This window comes from Muscardinus avellanarius (assembly GCF_963383645.1).
Source record: "Muscardinus avellanarius genome assembly, chromosome: 11".
Taxonomy (NCBI): domain Eukaryota; kingdom Metazoa; phylum Chordata; class Mammalia; order Rodentia; family Gliridae; genus Muscardinus; species Muscardinus avellanarius.
This window is the reverse complement of record NC_137797.1, coordinates 7385434-7400456: the sequence shown is the minus strand read 5'-3', so window position 1 is coordinate 7400456 and position 15023 is coordinate 7385434. Positions and strand designations below refer to the sequence as shown.

General features: G+C 46.8%; 1 protein-coding gene across 1 annotated transcript in view; it reads left to right on the top strand.

Moving 5' to 3' along the window:
• The window catches only part of WBP2NL (WBP2 N-terminal like), a gene marked incomplete at both ends in the record, with an annotated part of 31231 nt that overhangs the window by 15969 nt on the left and 239 nt on the right, over nucleotides 1-15023 (top strand). The window contains 4 exons of the mRNA XM_080704771.1: nucleotides 333-474; nucleotides 654-746; nucleotides 7441-7635; nucleotides 7724-7804. Coding sequence (XP_080560897.1) covers nucleotides 333-474; nucleotides 654-746; nucleotides 7441-7635; nucleotides 7724-7804 — 511 coding nt within the window. The remainder of the gene's footprint in view (nucleotides 1-332; nucleotides 475-653; nucleotides 747-7440; nucleotides 7636-7723; nucleotides 7805-15023) is intronic.

Below are 15023 nucleotides of genomic sequence, written 5' to 3'. Positions count from 1 at the left end.
TGAGGCCCTCTGCAACTCAGTGAGACCCGGTTCCAAAATAAAGAATAAAAAAATAGGGCAGGGGGTGTAGCTAGGAGGTCGAATGCCCCTGGGTTCCATCCCCAGACCCGCAAAAAAAAAAAAAAAAAAAAATTGGAGCAAAGTTAGAAGTCAAATGTTGGCTCTCCACGTGTTTTAAAATATCTGCACTTTGAGGTTTTCCGTGTTGAGGAGGAGTGGGAGAAAACGGGTGACCTTTGGGAGTGAGGCCAGAATGCCACTGCCGCCCGCACTCGCTCCGTCAGCCTCGGGGTGACTTCTGAATTCCCTCCCAAGCCTCTCTCCTCCCTTAGGTGACTTTTGTGACTTCGCGCTCAGTCAGTGACCCCATGTTGTCTTTTACGATGCCATTCAATCTCATGAAGAACATTACTGTCGAACAACCGGCCTTTGGTTCAAACTACATCGCAGGGACCGTTCAGGCCGCGCCAGACGGTGAGTGTTTCCCCTCGGAAGTGGCTTTTTGTTTCCTCAAAAGATCCCAGAAGGGTTAAGATGCAGACGGGGCTCCTGTTGCAATTCAAGCGAAAGCCGCCTACTTCTCTGAGCGCACCCGCCGGTGTCTGTGCCGCTGCGCCAGCCTCCTAGTAAGTGTGCGCCTGTTGTTTCCCCAGGTGGCTGGAAAGGACAGGCTACTTTTAAATTACACTTCAGATCAGGAGGTGCTATCGAATTTGCAGAGTTGATGATAAAAGCCGCTGCTGCTGGTGAGCGATGCTGACACAGATGGGGAGCTCTATGGAGTTTGGGGGAGATGGAAACAGGCAGCGCGCAGGCCCCTCTGCTTAGGCGGTTGCCATTTGCACAGTATTCAGCAGGCTTTCCTGAGCACACCTACTGTGTGCCGAGTCCCATACCACATGCTGGGAGCACTCTTCAGTCCCTCCCCATCCGCAGGAGAGGGCAGTCTAGTGGGAGCTTAGTCGGACGCCCAGTGACCGGTGGTGCCTGGTGTCTGTTGCCCGCGCCCGGCCGGCGCCTCTCCCCGACATCACTTGGCTCTTCCTTCCTGTCTGGCTCCTCACCTCTGCTTCTCTCAGGTCTAGTCCTCATCTTCTATGAGAGGGGAAGAGAGATATTTATCGCCCCCACAGCCGTGATCCCGTAGATGTCCCTTCCAGAAAACACTTTCCAATTTTGCTTACAAATAATCCCTGTAGGTAGATTCTACACAGTTTAGCCTCACTTCATGTCCTCACTCTCTTACTTTTTTTGGGGGGGGGGTACTGGGGATTGAACCCAGGGACATTCTACCTCCTGGCTACACCCTCAGGCCTTTTTAATATTTATTTATTATTTATTTATTTTCTTGTAGTACTGGGGACTGAACCTAGGGGCATTCTACCTCCAAGCTACACCCTTCAGCCTTATTTTATTTTCATTTTTTTTAAGAAAAGCTCTCACTAGGTTGCTGAGGCTGTCCTCAAGCCTACAATCCTCCTGTCTCAGCCTCCCAAGTGCTGGGTTTACAGACATGCATTGGCACATCTGCTACTCTCCCTTTTATACTCTAACCAAACTAGGTTTCTTTGTGCCTATTCTCTCATTTCTGAGCCTTCAGGCTATTTTCTCTGTCTAGAATGTTTTTCCCTTTTTCCCTTGCCTTCTGCCCTGGCTTCAGTGTGGTAAACAAATACAATTAGATTCAGACATAAGCAGACACACACCTCACAGAGGCGTGAACATAATTCTGGGGACATGCAGAGGAGAGCACGAAGCTCCTAGCTTACAGTTTTGAAGCTCACGATGTTGTAAACCATGGTTAAGAATATGAGCCAAGCGGGCATGGTGGTGCACACCTGGAGGCTGAGACAGAAGGATCACAGGTTCAAGGCCAGCTTCAGCTACTTAGTGAGGTCCTCCACAACTTAGTGAGACCCTGTTTCAAAATAAAGACTAAAATAGGGCTGGGGATGTAACTCAGAGATAGAATGCTCCTGGGTTCCATCCCTAGTACCACAAAAAAATAAAAATAGGCAGCCGGGTCGTGGTGGCACACTCTTGTAATTCCAACATTCAGGAGACTGAGACAGGAGGATCCTGGTTCGCAGACAGCCTCAGCTACTTAGTGAGGCCTTTTGCAACACAGTGAGACCCTGTTTCAAAATAAACACTAAAAAATAAGGTTAGGGGTGTAGCTCAGAGGTAGAATGTGCCTGGGTTCCATCCCCAGTACTGCAAAATAAAATAAAATAAAGAATAAAAAATAAGTCCGGGCCGGTCATGGTGGTGCACGCTTGTAATCCCCATGCTTGGGAGGTGGAGACAGGAGGATTACATAGGTTCGAAGCCAGTCTTGCTGGCTTAAGAGACCCTGTTTAAAAAAAAAAAAAAAAATATATATATATATATATATATATATGGCTGGGGGGCAATAGCTCAGAGGTAGAATGCCCCTGGGGTCCAGCCCCAGTACTGCAAAAAAAAAAAAAAAAAAAGGCAAACATATAAGCAAATAAAATGGTTTCTTATTGTGGGGACATACTATAAAAGGACAGTATTTATATATTGAAAAAGAGGCCAGGAGTGGTGGAGCAGACCTGTAATCCCAGTACTTGGGAGGCTGAGACAGGATTATTGAAGGTTTGAGGCCAGCCTAGAAACGTAGTGAGACCCTGTTTCAAAATAAAAAATCAAACAGGCTGAAAAATGTATCTCAGAGGTGGAATGCCCCTGGTTCGACCTCCAGTACCCAAACAGTAATACACAAGGAGAGTAACCGGATAAGGAGGGCAGTGTAGAGTGGTTAAGATAACTGCTGCTAGCTGCTGAAATAAATAAACCCCAAGTTATCCCTGCTTAAGAGAGTAGCTGTTGCTGTTTAATAAAGGCCAATCAGCAGGGCCAGGGGAGGCTCTGTTCCAGCCATTCAGGGAGCCAGGGGAATGGAGTCTCTGCCATCTCTGACACCTGATTTCCAGCAGGGAAGGAGGAGAGTAAAGCTTTCGCTGGGGAGGTTCTCATGGGCCAGGCCTGGAAGCTGCGTACATTACTTCCGGCCACAGGCCAGAACTCCATGAGGCAGACTGATAATAAATCCCAGAGATGATGCCCATGTCCTAGCCCTTGGACCTGTGAGTATTATCTTATTCATAAAAGGCTGTTAGTAGATGCAGTCAACTCAGGGATCTCCAGATGATGAGATTACCCTGTATTGCCCTGGTGGGTCCTCACTGCCACCCAGGTATCTTTAGAAGAGAGAGGCACAGAGGGAGACCGACAGCACTCTCCTCTCCGCCACTCTACCATGCTGCCTGTACATTGATCTTTTTTTTCTGTTTGTTTTTTTCAGTACTGGGGGTGGAACCCAGGGGCATTCGACCTCCGAGCTACACCCCCAGCCCTATTTTTTATTCTTTATTTTGAAACAGGGTCTCACTGAGTTGCAAAGGGCCTCACTAAGTAGCTGAGGCTGGCCATGAACCGTGTTCCTCCTGTCTCAGCCTCCTGAATGTTGGATTACAAGTATGTGCCACCATGCCCGGCTCTCAGACCTATTTTTTATTCTTTATTTTGAAACAGGGTCTAGGTCGGGGAGGGCCTCACTAAGTAGCTGAAGCTGGCCTTGAACCCAGATCCTCCTGTCTCAGCCTCCTGAATGCTGGGATTACACGTGTGCACCACCATGCCTACATCGGTCTTTTTCTTTCCTTTTCTTTCTTTCTTTCTTTCTTTCTTTCTTTCTTTCTTTCTTTCTTTCTTTCTTTCTTGTCTTCTTTTTTTGGTACTGGGGATGGAAATGAAACCGGGGCATTCTGCCTCTAAGCTATACTTCCACCCCAACTTTTTTTTTTTGTGTGTGTGTGGGTCTGGGGATGGAACCCAGGGGCATTCTACCTCCGAGCTACAGCCCCTGCCCTATTTTTTATTCTTTATTTTGAAACCGGGTCTCACTGAGTTGCAGAGGGCCTCACTCAGTAGCTGAGGCTGTCCACGAACCGCGATCCTCTGGCCTCAGCCTCCCGAATGCTGGGATTACAAGCCTGCGCCACCATGCCCGGTCTTCCACCCCAATTTTACTCTTTATTTTGAAAAAGGGTCTCACTAAAGAGCCGAGGCTAGCCTTGAGCCTGCAATCTTCCCGTGTCAGTCTCCCAAGTACTGGGACTATAAGTGTGCACCACCATGCCTGACTACGTCATTAATGGAAGTAGCCGGTCATCTTGTTAAAGTCTTCACGTTTTTTCCTGCATACCTATTATAATAGGTACTATGGTAGGCCCTGAATCACCACAGGCCAATGAGACCAAAGCCCTGCCCTCGGGGAGCAGCTCACAGGTCATAGATCTTTTTTTATTTTTTTAGTGGTAATGGGGACTGAACCCAGGAGTGTTCTACCTCTGAACAACATCCCAAGCCCTATTTTACTTTTATTTTTAAACAAGTTTTTACTAAATTGCTGAAGGCCTTGCTAAGTTGCTGAGGCTATCCTTGAACCTGTGATCCTCCTGTCTCAGCCTCCCAAGTACTGGGATTGCAGGCGCGCGCCACCACGCCCGGCTCCTAGGTGCTGGACGTGTATGTACAGTGGTGGTTTAGACTTTCTCAATTGTCCGGTTGACAGCTGTCATATAGCTGATTTACAAAGATAATGAAAAGATCTCCTGTTTTGCCAAACTTGTCTTCTCAGCTGCCCGGGGAACCCCACTTGGAATTGTACATTTTTGGGTGAGCCATCCAGCAGTTTATGTCGTTTCTGGGCAAGGGAATGCGTGTACTCCACAGACACCTTGTCAAGGTAAGGCAGGGTGGGAAGGTTCTTCTTGGACGGTGGACAAGCACGCCGAGGCTCGCGGATCTGTTTACCGCAGCCTTGCGTCAGCCCTGCTGCAGGAGAGGCAGCAGAGGTCGGGGGTTTGGAAAATGGTTGAGTCTATGGCACTTTCCAGACTGAAACCCAGCAACAGGTCGGCAAACAACTAGGCTTACATTTCAGACCTTTCTGTGTGTGTGCGCACACGTGCACGCACATGCGCGTGGAACTAGGGATTGAACCCAGGGTCGTTCTACCTCTGAGCTACACCCCTAGCCCTTTTTATTTTTTGTTTGGAAACAGGGTCTTGCTAGGTTACTGAGAGTCTCACTAAATTGCTGAGGCCATCTGCAAACCTGAGATCCTCCTGTCTCAGCCTCTCAAGTACTGGGATTACTTGGGAGTAATTCCACTGTGTCTGGCCCAGACTTACTCTTTTTTTTTTTTTTTCTGGTACTGGGGGTGGAACCCAGGGGCTTTTCTAACTCCAGGATAGACTCCCAGACCTATTTTTATTTTATTTGGAAACAGGGTCTCACTAAGTTGCTGAGAACCTCACTAAGTAAGTGAAGCTGACTTCGAACAATCCTCCTGTCTCAGCCTCCCAAGTGCTGGGATTACAAATGTGCCCACCATGCCCGGCTCCGAAGCTGGCTTTGAACCTGCAATCCTCCTGTTTCAGCCTCCCAAGTACTAGAATTACAAGCGTGCACCGCCATGCCCATCTTGGAAAACATATATTCTGGCCAGGCCCCTCCCCATTTCACGTGCACTGCGCCTCCATACCCTTCTAGCCCGCTGGGCTTGCACGCCCCGCACGTCATGCTCCTTGCCCTTTAACAGCTGTGCCCATCCACTGTTGCCAGGTCAGTGATAAACCAGTGACTCTTCCATCTCAGCCTCCCAAGTACTGGGATTACAAACTTGTGCCACCACGCTCAGCTTTTATTAATTTATTTGAGCTGGGTATGGTAGCGCACACTTGTAATCCCAGCATTAGGGAGGCTGAGACAAGAGGATCGGGGTTCGCAGCCAGCCTCAGCTATTTAGTGAGGCCCTCCACAACTTAGTGAGACTTTGTTTCAAAATGAAGAATACACAGCGGGGCTGTTATCCCTTGTGTTTTTTTTGTCAAAAGGTAGACATTGACATATTGACCTATAGAAACCGAGGTGTTTAGGTTTTAGTGTGCCCTTTCCTATCAGTCTGGCTAGGAGTCAGGCTGCGTTTGATGTTTGCGCTGGTGTAGGGACCAGAGGCTTCAGTTTCTTCTAACAGCCCTCCCCCCATTATCTTTGATTTTCCCTAAGAACTCTTTCTTAAATAAAGTGTGTATCGTGAACTTCTCAGCTAGCATTCAAAAATCCAGATACTGGCGCATGCTTCAGGTAAGGTGTAATCCCAGTACTTGGGAGGCTGAGACAAGAGGATCGCGGGTTCATGGCCAGCCTCAGCAAATTACTGAGGCCTTCCATAAGTTAGAGACCCTGTTGCAAGATAAAGAATAAGAAAACAAAAATAGCCCTGGGTGTCGGGGTCCAGCCCTAGCAAGAGTCGAGGTCCGTGTGTGGGTGAGAGGAGAGTCGAGGTCGTGAGAGAGGCACTGACACGCGAGACCAGATGGCAGCGTCTCGAACTTTATTTTGATGGAAGCTTCTCCAGCTTCTCATTTTTTTTTTTTAGGATTTGTTATAATCTTTATAGTCATGCAAACAGGAACTTCAAGGACTGAAAAAGTTTCTTATAGACTTCAGGGCAGGGTGCCAGACATTTAAATAATCATAGAAAGTCTGCTTCGTCTCACTTCTCAAGGTCAACTTGAACTTAATCTTATATATTGGCCCAAACTAAGGTCGGTTTGAACTTAATCTTTGGCCCAGACTTTATTTTGGGGAAAAAACCTTTGTTGTCTGAGTCTCTTATAAGCCGCTGCCCATCAATTTTAGTTATAATGTTTATGTATAAAATTTTAATTATACATATCGATTCAAATAATCCTAAAATAATTTTTTGAAGACGGGAATGTCAGACATACTTCATGGGGGATCTGCGCCTTTGCGGGTCTCCTGATCGAGCTTTATCAAGATCTGCGTGAGATGCCGTAGCAACTGGGAGCGTAGCTTAGAAGTAGAACACCTCTGGACTCAAACCTCAGAACCCCCTCCAAAACAAAAGCCAAAATACTAAATATTTGTTTTTGGTGAAGGACTTATAGATGACTTTTTTTCTTTATTCACCTCTTTTCTTTCTTTTTTTTTTTTTTTTTTTTGGTGGTACTGGGGGTGGAACCCAGAGGCTTTATACCTCCGGGCTATACTCCCAGACCTTTTTTATATTTTATTTGGAAACAGGGTCTCACTAAGTTGCTGAGAGCCTCACTAAGTAGCTGAGGCTGGCTTCGAACCCGTGTGATCCTCCTGTCTCAGCCTCCCAAGCGTGGAGATTACAAGCCTGCGCCACCACGCCGGGCTCTTTTTCATGTTAATTTGAATCTCTCTACAACAAGAAATGAGAGCTAAAGAAAAGGTTTTAGCCTTATTCTGCCTGAATTCTCTTCTTAGTTTCCTTTGGTGTTGTTTATGTTTTTCCTTCTTATTTATTTTTTGTCCCCAGGGTAAGTGAACTTTTTTTCCTTCTGATATTCTCAGTTGTTGTCTATGGAGCATCACCTGCAGGATCTGGTGCTCCCCCAGGATACAGCGCTCCCCCAGGATACAGCGCTCCCCCAGGATACAGCGCTCCCCCAGGATACAGTGCTCCCCCAGGATACGGCGCACCCCCAGGATACAGCGCTCCCCCAGGATACGGCGCACCCCCAGGATACAGCGCACCCCCAGCATACGGTGTTGCCCCAGCATATGGTGTTGCCCCAGCATACGGTGTTGCCCCAGCATATGGCGCCCCCCCAGGATATGGGGGGGCCCCTTCAAGATACGGAGGCCTTCCTACATACGAACTTCCACCTGGCGCCTACCAGTCCCAGCCTCCCACGAACGAAGTCCCGCCTGCGGGGTACGGAGCCTCCACGTCAGGACCCAGGATCTCGCCTTCTGAGTCACCTGCGAGCAGAGAAGCCCAGCCTTCAGGATCGAGGGTGGGGAATCCCAAACTCGGGGCTGCCCCTACTCCTACAAGTGAGGCCTTCCCCTCCGCCTCATCCCAGGCCCGCCATCCCCCTGCCGGGATGTGAGCCTTGCAAAGCCTCAGCCTGACGCTGAAGTCAAGATAAGGGAGGAGTTGGGGTGTGCGTCACACCTGCCTCACTAGTCCCCTCCTCCTGGAATGACAGTCTCACGGAGGCTAAGCTTAGCTTGCATGTCTAGATTTTAGAAGCAGAGTCAACTCTTGATCAGCTAGGGTAAAGCTGTAGGGCTAATTCCCCCATGATGTGATTGTTAAATATAGCTTACATGTGAGTTCGGAAAACACTTGCGGCCTTTCTCCTCACCCCGGCTCAAGAAGCACGGGGCTTCCTTCGCCAGGCACTAGGATATGTGTAGGAACATCGTGTTGCACGCGGCTGCTCTTCACAGCGTTCTGTACACGAGGGAAAGGATGTAAGAACCTGAATTTCAAATAATGAGAGAGAAGTTTATTTATTTATTTATTTAGGTGGTACTGGAGGTGGAACCCAGAGGCTTTCTACCTCCAGGCTATACTCCCAGACCTATTTTCTATTTTATTTGGAAACAGGGTCTTACTAAGTTGCTGAGAGCCTCACTAAGTAGCTGAGGCTGGCTTCGAACCTGCGCCATCCTCCAGTCTCAGCCTCCCAAGCGCGGGGATTACAAGCGTGCGCCACCCCGCCCGGCTTTGAGAGAGAGAATTTTATAAATTATGATCTATCCACACAATGGAATATTACGCATCTGTAGGAGATGATGTCTAGTGGTAGAAAAAGCAGCCTCTGGGAAGACTCTAAAGAACGAAGCTAGCCCCAACCCTTTTTATTTTTTATTTGGAAACGGTCTCGCTAAGTAGTTGCCGAGGGCCTTGCTATGTTGCTGAGGTTGTTTGAGTTTCCTTGAAACTGTGATCTTCCTGCCCCAGCTCCAAGTCCTAAAACTATAGAGATTAGAGGCATGTGTTCCACATCCAGCATGAACCCCTTTTACAAATGTTTATTGTGTAACAAGTATTTTGTTATACGTCCTTTACTTCAATGAAATTGGTAGACAGTTGCTCACGAAGCTACACTGTTTCAACCAAAATCAATATGATACCATGAAAGTGATGCTGCCGGGCGGGCGTGGTGGCGCACGCTTGTAATCCCCGCGCTTGGGAGGCAGAGACAGGAGGATCGCGCAGGTTCAAAGCCAGCCCCGCGCACTGGCTTAGGAGACCCTGTTTCCAAATACAAATGTAAAAATAGGTCTGGGAGTGTAGCCCGGAGGTAGAAGGGCTTCCAGGAACCCCGGTACCACCAAAAAAAAAAAAAAAAAGTGATGTAAAGAGAAAATAAAAGCAGTTTGCAGTAAAAAAATAAATTATTTTAATATATAATGTAGTAAGTGCTCACCTTATATAGATTCACTGCAGGTAAAAACACTAGAAGATACTGACAGACATGAGTGTGTCATATTGGTGTTTTGAATACCATTCCATTGGCAATATTGTTTTCCAAATGGTGAACAATTGAGCCGGGCATGGTGGCACATGCTTGTAATCCCCGCTCTTGGGAGGCTGAGACAGGAGGATCGCAGGTTCCAGCCAGACTCAGCTACTTAGTGAGGCTCTCAGCAACTTAGTGAGACCCTGTTTCCAAATAAAGTATAAAATAGGTTTGGGAGTATAGCCCAGAGGTAGAAAGCCCCTGGGTTCTACCCCCAGTACCACAGGGAAAAAAAAGGTAATTTCTGGGGATGGAACCCTTCTACCTCTGGGCTACACTCCCGGACCTATTTTTATATTTTTTATTTGGAAACAGGGTCTCCTAAGTCAACGCGGCTGGCTTTGAACCTGCATGATCCTCCTGTCTCAGCCTCCCAAGCATGGGGATTACAAGCCTGCGCCACCACGCCCAGCTGAAAAAAAAATTTTTAAATTTTCTTGTAGGCTCATGAAACATGAAGCCTTAAAAATATTATACCAGGGTTTGTTTGGGTTTTGTTTTTGTTTTTGTTTTTGTTTTTGTTTTGCAGGTCTAGGGGTGGGACCCAGGGGCACTCTACCTCTGAGCTACTACCTGCCCTACTTTTTAAGTGTATTTTGTTGTTGTTGTTGTTTTTTGTTTTTGTGGATCTGGGGATGGAACCCAGGGACATTTGACCTCCGAGCTACACTCCCTGCCCTGTTTTTTATTCTTTATTTTGAAACAGTCTCACTAAGTTGCGGAGGGCCTCACTATGTAGCTGAGGCTGTCTGCGAACCGCGATCCTCTGGTCTCAGCCTCCCTAATGGAATGCTGGGATACAAACATGCTCCACCACGCCCAGCTTACCTGCCCTGTTTTTTTTTTTTTTTTTTTTCTTTCTTTTTTTTTTCTTGCGGGTCTGGGGATGGAATCCAGAGGCATTCGACCTCCCAGCTACACCCCCTGCCCTATTTTTATTCTTTATTTTGATACAGGGTCTCAAGTACTGGGATTACAAGCATGTGCCACCACGCCCAGCTGCTATTTTATTTTTTATTTGGAAAGAGGGTCTCACTAAGTTGCTGAAAACCTCGCTAAATTGTTGATTCTGGCCTTGACTGTGAGCTACCTATCAGCATCCCAAGCACTGGGATTAGAGGGGTATGCCGCTGTGCCTGATTTATTCCAAGAAGTTTTAGGTATTACATAGCAGAAAGGTTTCGGGAGTCCTAAGTTCTATAATATTACTAGACTCACAGTATGTTTTTGTTTTGTTTTGTTTTTTGGCGGTACTAGGGGTGGAACCCAGAGGCTTTCTACCTCCGGGCTATACTCCCAGACCGATTTTTTATACTTTATTTGGAAACAGGGTCTCACTAAGTTGCTGAGAGCCTCACTAAGTAGCTGAGGCTGGCTTTGAACCCGTGTGATCCTCCTGTCTCAGCCTCCCAAGCGCGGGGATTACAAGTGTGCGCCACCACGCCCGGCCTGACTCACAGTATGTTTAAGTCAATTTTTTCCATGCCTATTTTGTATATAGTTGAAACTATGCTATATGTACAATGCTTCACCTGAAATTATTTTACATTTCATTGCTTTTGTTTTGTTTTTGGTACTGGGGATATTGCTAGTGTCTGTAAAATATTCTAAGATATAGTTGCAACATAATATTTTCTTAATACCTATTTTAAGGAATTTGAAATTTTTTCAGGTTTTTGCTATTAGAACTTTGTGATTAACTTTTTTATATATAGAGGTTTTTTTTTTTTCTTTTTTGCGGTACTGGGATGGAATTGAGGGGCTTTCTACCCCCGGGCTACACTCTCAGACCTATTTTTTAATATTTTATTTTGATTACAAGGTGTCACTAAGTTGCTGAGAGCCTCACTAAGTAGCTGAGGCTGGCTTCAAACCTGTGCAATCCTCCTGTCTCAGCCTCCCAAGCAAAGCGTGCGCCACCATGCCCAGCTAAAAAAAATTTTTTTGATGAGTCCCTTAAGACAAGTTAGATTAATTGATCCTCAACAGAAAGATTAGGAAACATCACATTCTCCAATGTGGTCAAGAACAACTTTCCCCAAGAAACCAGGTAAATTTTTCCTTTAATCTTTTCTTTCTTTCTTTCTTTCTTTCTTCCTTCCTTCCTTCCTTCCTTTCTTTCTTTCTTTCTTTCTTTCTTTCTTTCTTTCTTTCTTTCTTTCTTTCTTTCTTTCTTTTGTGCTGGAGACTGAACCCAGAGGCATTGTACCTCCAAGTTACACCTCCAGCTCTATTTTGTATTCTTTATTTTAAAACAGGGTCTTACTAAGTTGTAGAAGGTCTCACTAAGTAGCTGAGGCTGGCTGTGAACCTGTAATCCTCCTGTCTCAGCCTCCCGAGTACTGGGATTACCAGCGTTGCCACCATGCCCAGCTGGACACCAGGTAAATATTAATGGGTGTTATGTGAAGAGGGTATTCCTGGCTCAAATACATTAGAAAAAGCCAGAGAAATTGGTTTCTTTACTTTGCAACTTCCCAGAACCTCGAGTATACTAACGAACACTATCAATCTCCACGAGGAAGAAAGAAATCTTCAAAATTTACAGTGTTTTCAAAATTACTTGACCTAAAAGCACTTTATTTATTTATTTATTTATTTATTTATTTATTTATTGGTGGTACTGGGGTTCCTGGAAGCCCTTCTACCTCCGGGCTACACTCCCAGACCTATTTTTACATTTTTATTTGGAAACAGGGTCTCCTAAGCCAGCGCGCACGGCTGGCTTCGAACCTGCGCGATCCTCCTGTCTCCGCCTCCCAAGCGCGGGGATGACAAGCGTGCGCCACCACGCCCGGCTAAAAAGCACTTTATTATTTATTTATTTATTTGGTGGTATTGAGGGTAGAACCCAGGGGCTTTTCTACCTCCGGGCTACACTCCCAGACCTATTTTATACTTTATTTGGAAACAGGGTCTCGCTAAGTTGCTGAGAGCCTCACTAAGTAGCTGAGGCTGGCTTCGAACCTGCGTGATCCTCCTGTCTCAGCCTCCCAAGCGCTGGGATTACAAGTGTGCGCTTCCATACCTGGCTTGACCTAAGAACATTTTATTGTGGAAAAGCTACTAGTGAAACAAACTTTTTTGTGTGTGTGTGAGTGTGGGGATGGAACCCAGGGGCATTCAACCTCTAAGCTACACCCTTTGCCCTATTTTTTTATTCTTTATTTTGAACCAGGGTCTCACTAAGTTGCAGAGGGCCTCAGTAAGTACCTGAGGCTGTCTACGAACAGCAATCCTCAGGTCTCAGCCTCCCTCCTGAGTGCTGGGATTACAAGCATGCGCCACCACGACTGACCGGCTCTGGAATTGCTAAATTTTAAGCCTCTTTCTAGCAATGAAGACAATCAAAGACCATTCAAAGGCCTGCTTCTGACCTTGGCAGCTAACAGGTGGCCTGTTTATTTATTTATTTATTTTATTTTTGGTGGTACTGGGGTTCCTGGAAGCCCTTATACCTTCGGGCTACACTCCCAGACCTATTTTATACATTTTTAAATTTGAAAACAGGGTCTCTTAAGCCAGCGCGGCTGACTTCGAACCTGCACCATCCTCCTGTCTCTGCCTCCCAAGTGTGGGAATTACAAGCATGTGCCACCACGCCCAGCACAGATGGCCTGCCGGGCGTGGTGGCGCATGCTTGTAATCCCAGCATTTGGGAGACTGAGACCAGAGAATCGTGGTTCGTTCGAGGACAGCCTCAGCTACTTAGCGAGGCCCTCTGCAACTCAGTGAGACCCTGTTTCAAAATAAGGTATTAAAAAAATAGGGCTGGGGGTGTAGCTTGGAGATAGAATGCCCCTGGTTTCAATCCCCAGTTCTGCAAAGAAAAAAAAGTTGATAGTTTTTCTCCTCCCCTCCTCGGTCTTGCCCTTCTCCATCTCCCCTTGTTAGCAACTAACATGCTGTTATCAGTCCAGAGGGGTGAAGAGCTGGTGCCGGTGCCTGTGGGTCAGAAAGCGCCAGCTCCAGGAGGACTTAGACGTGGAGCACGCCCCTTCTGATGAGCACACCGCGTGGCCCTGAAGAGCAAACTCGTAAAAGGGATTTGATTCTTTCTTTTGGGGGAGAATCCAGGGCTTGTTCCTGAATACTTAAGTTCACTGGTTTCTCTGATTTGCTAGCAAATCAATAAATAGCTTTTTTCCTTCTTCCCAAAGTCTCGTCCCAATTATTTGATTTGGCAAATTGGGGAAGGTACCAGGTACCAGAATTTGGTTACAATTGGAGGTCCCATTCCAAAGAAAAAGAGCTTCATGTCCAGTTTATCCAGAGCAGAGAGCTCCTTGAAGATCATATATAACAACACAGAAAGTAACTGCTTTTTCCTTTAGAAATTGCTGTCACAGTCGTGGATCCAGGAGGCTGGAAGAGCACAGGGGCCACCACCCTGTTGTCTAGGCTGCTGGCGCGAAGGGAGGGCGGCAGGGAAAACAGGTTAACCTTTTCCTTTTTTTTTAATTTCTTTTTTTCAGTACTGGGGATGGAACTCAGGGGCCTTCTATCTCTGAGCTACACTCCCAGTCCTATTTTTTAATATCTTATTTGAAAACGGTCTCACTGAGTTGCCGAGAGCCTCACTAAGTAGCTGAGGCTGGCTTCAAACCTGTGTGATCCTCCTGTCTCAGCCTCCAAATACTGGGATCACAAGTGTAAGCCACCACATCTGTCTGTAACCCCTTTTTTTTTTGGGGGGGGTGGTACTGGGGTTCCTGGAAGCCCTTCTACCTCCGGGCTACACTCCCAGACCTATTTTTACATTTTTATTTGGAAACAGGGTCTCCTAAGCCAGCGCGCGTGGCTGGCTTCGAACCTGCGCGATCCTCCTGTCTCTGCCTCCCAAGTGCGGGAATTACAAGCGTGCGCCACCACGCCCGGCTGTAACCTTTTTTTAAAGTTCCAAACTGGGAGTCCAGACCATATTAAATATGGGTCTTGATATATGACTCCTTTTGTCCAAAAATTTTGGAGGAAAATGCCAAGATTTTTTTATTCTTTTTTTTTTTTTTTTTTTTTTTTGGCGGTACTGGAGGTAGAACCCAGGGGCATTCTACCTCTGAGCTACGCTCCCAGCCCTCTGTTTTATTCTTTACTTTGAAACAGAGTCTCATTGAGGCAGAGGCAAGGAGGGTCGCAAGTTCCAGGCCAGCCTGGGCAACTTAGCAAGATGCTCGTCTCAAAGTTTAGAAAAAAGAAATGCTGGAAGCCGGGCGTGGTGGCGCACGCTTGTAATCCCAGCATTCGGGAGGCTGAGACCTGGAGGATCGCGGTTCGCGGACAGCCTCAGCTACTTAGTGAGGCCCTCTGCAACTCAGTGAGACCCGGTTTCAAAATAAAGAATAAAAAATAGGGCAGGGGGTGTAGCCCGGAGGTCAAATGCCCCTGGGTTCCATCCCCAGACCTGCAAAAAAAAAAAAAGAAATGCTGGGATGTAGCTCAGTGGTGGAGGCCCCGGGCTCAGTCCCCAGTACTGGGTGGGGACAGGTAAAAACTAGACTTTCTCTTCTACTCTTTCTTAAACTAGTCCTTATATCAGGTAGAATTGAGGTAAGGTCCAATCATCTGCCAATGGTAGCAGGTCTGAGTCTCTTTTGATTTTGTTTGTTTTTACAGGGCCGA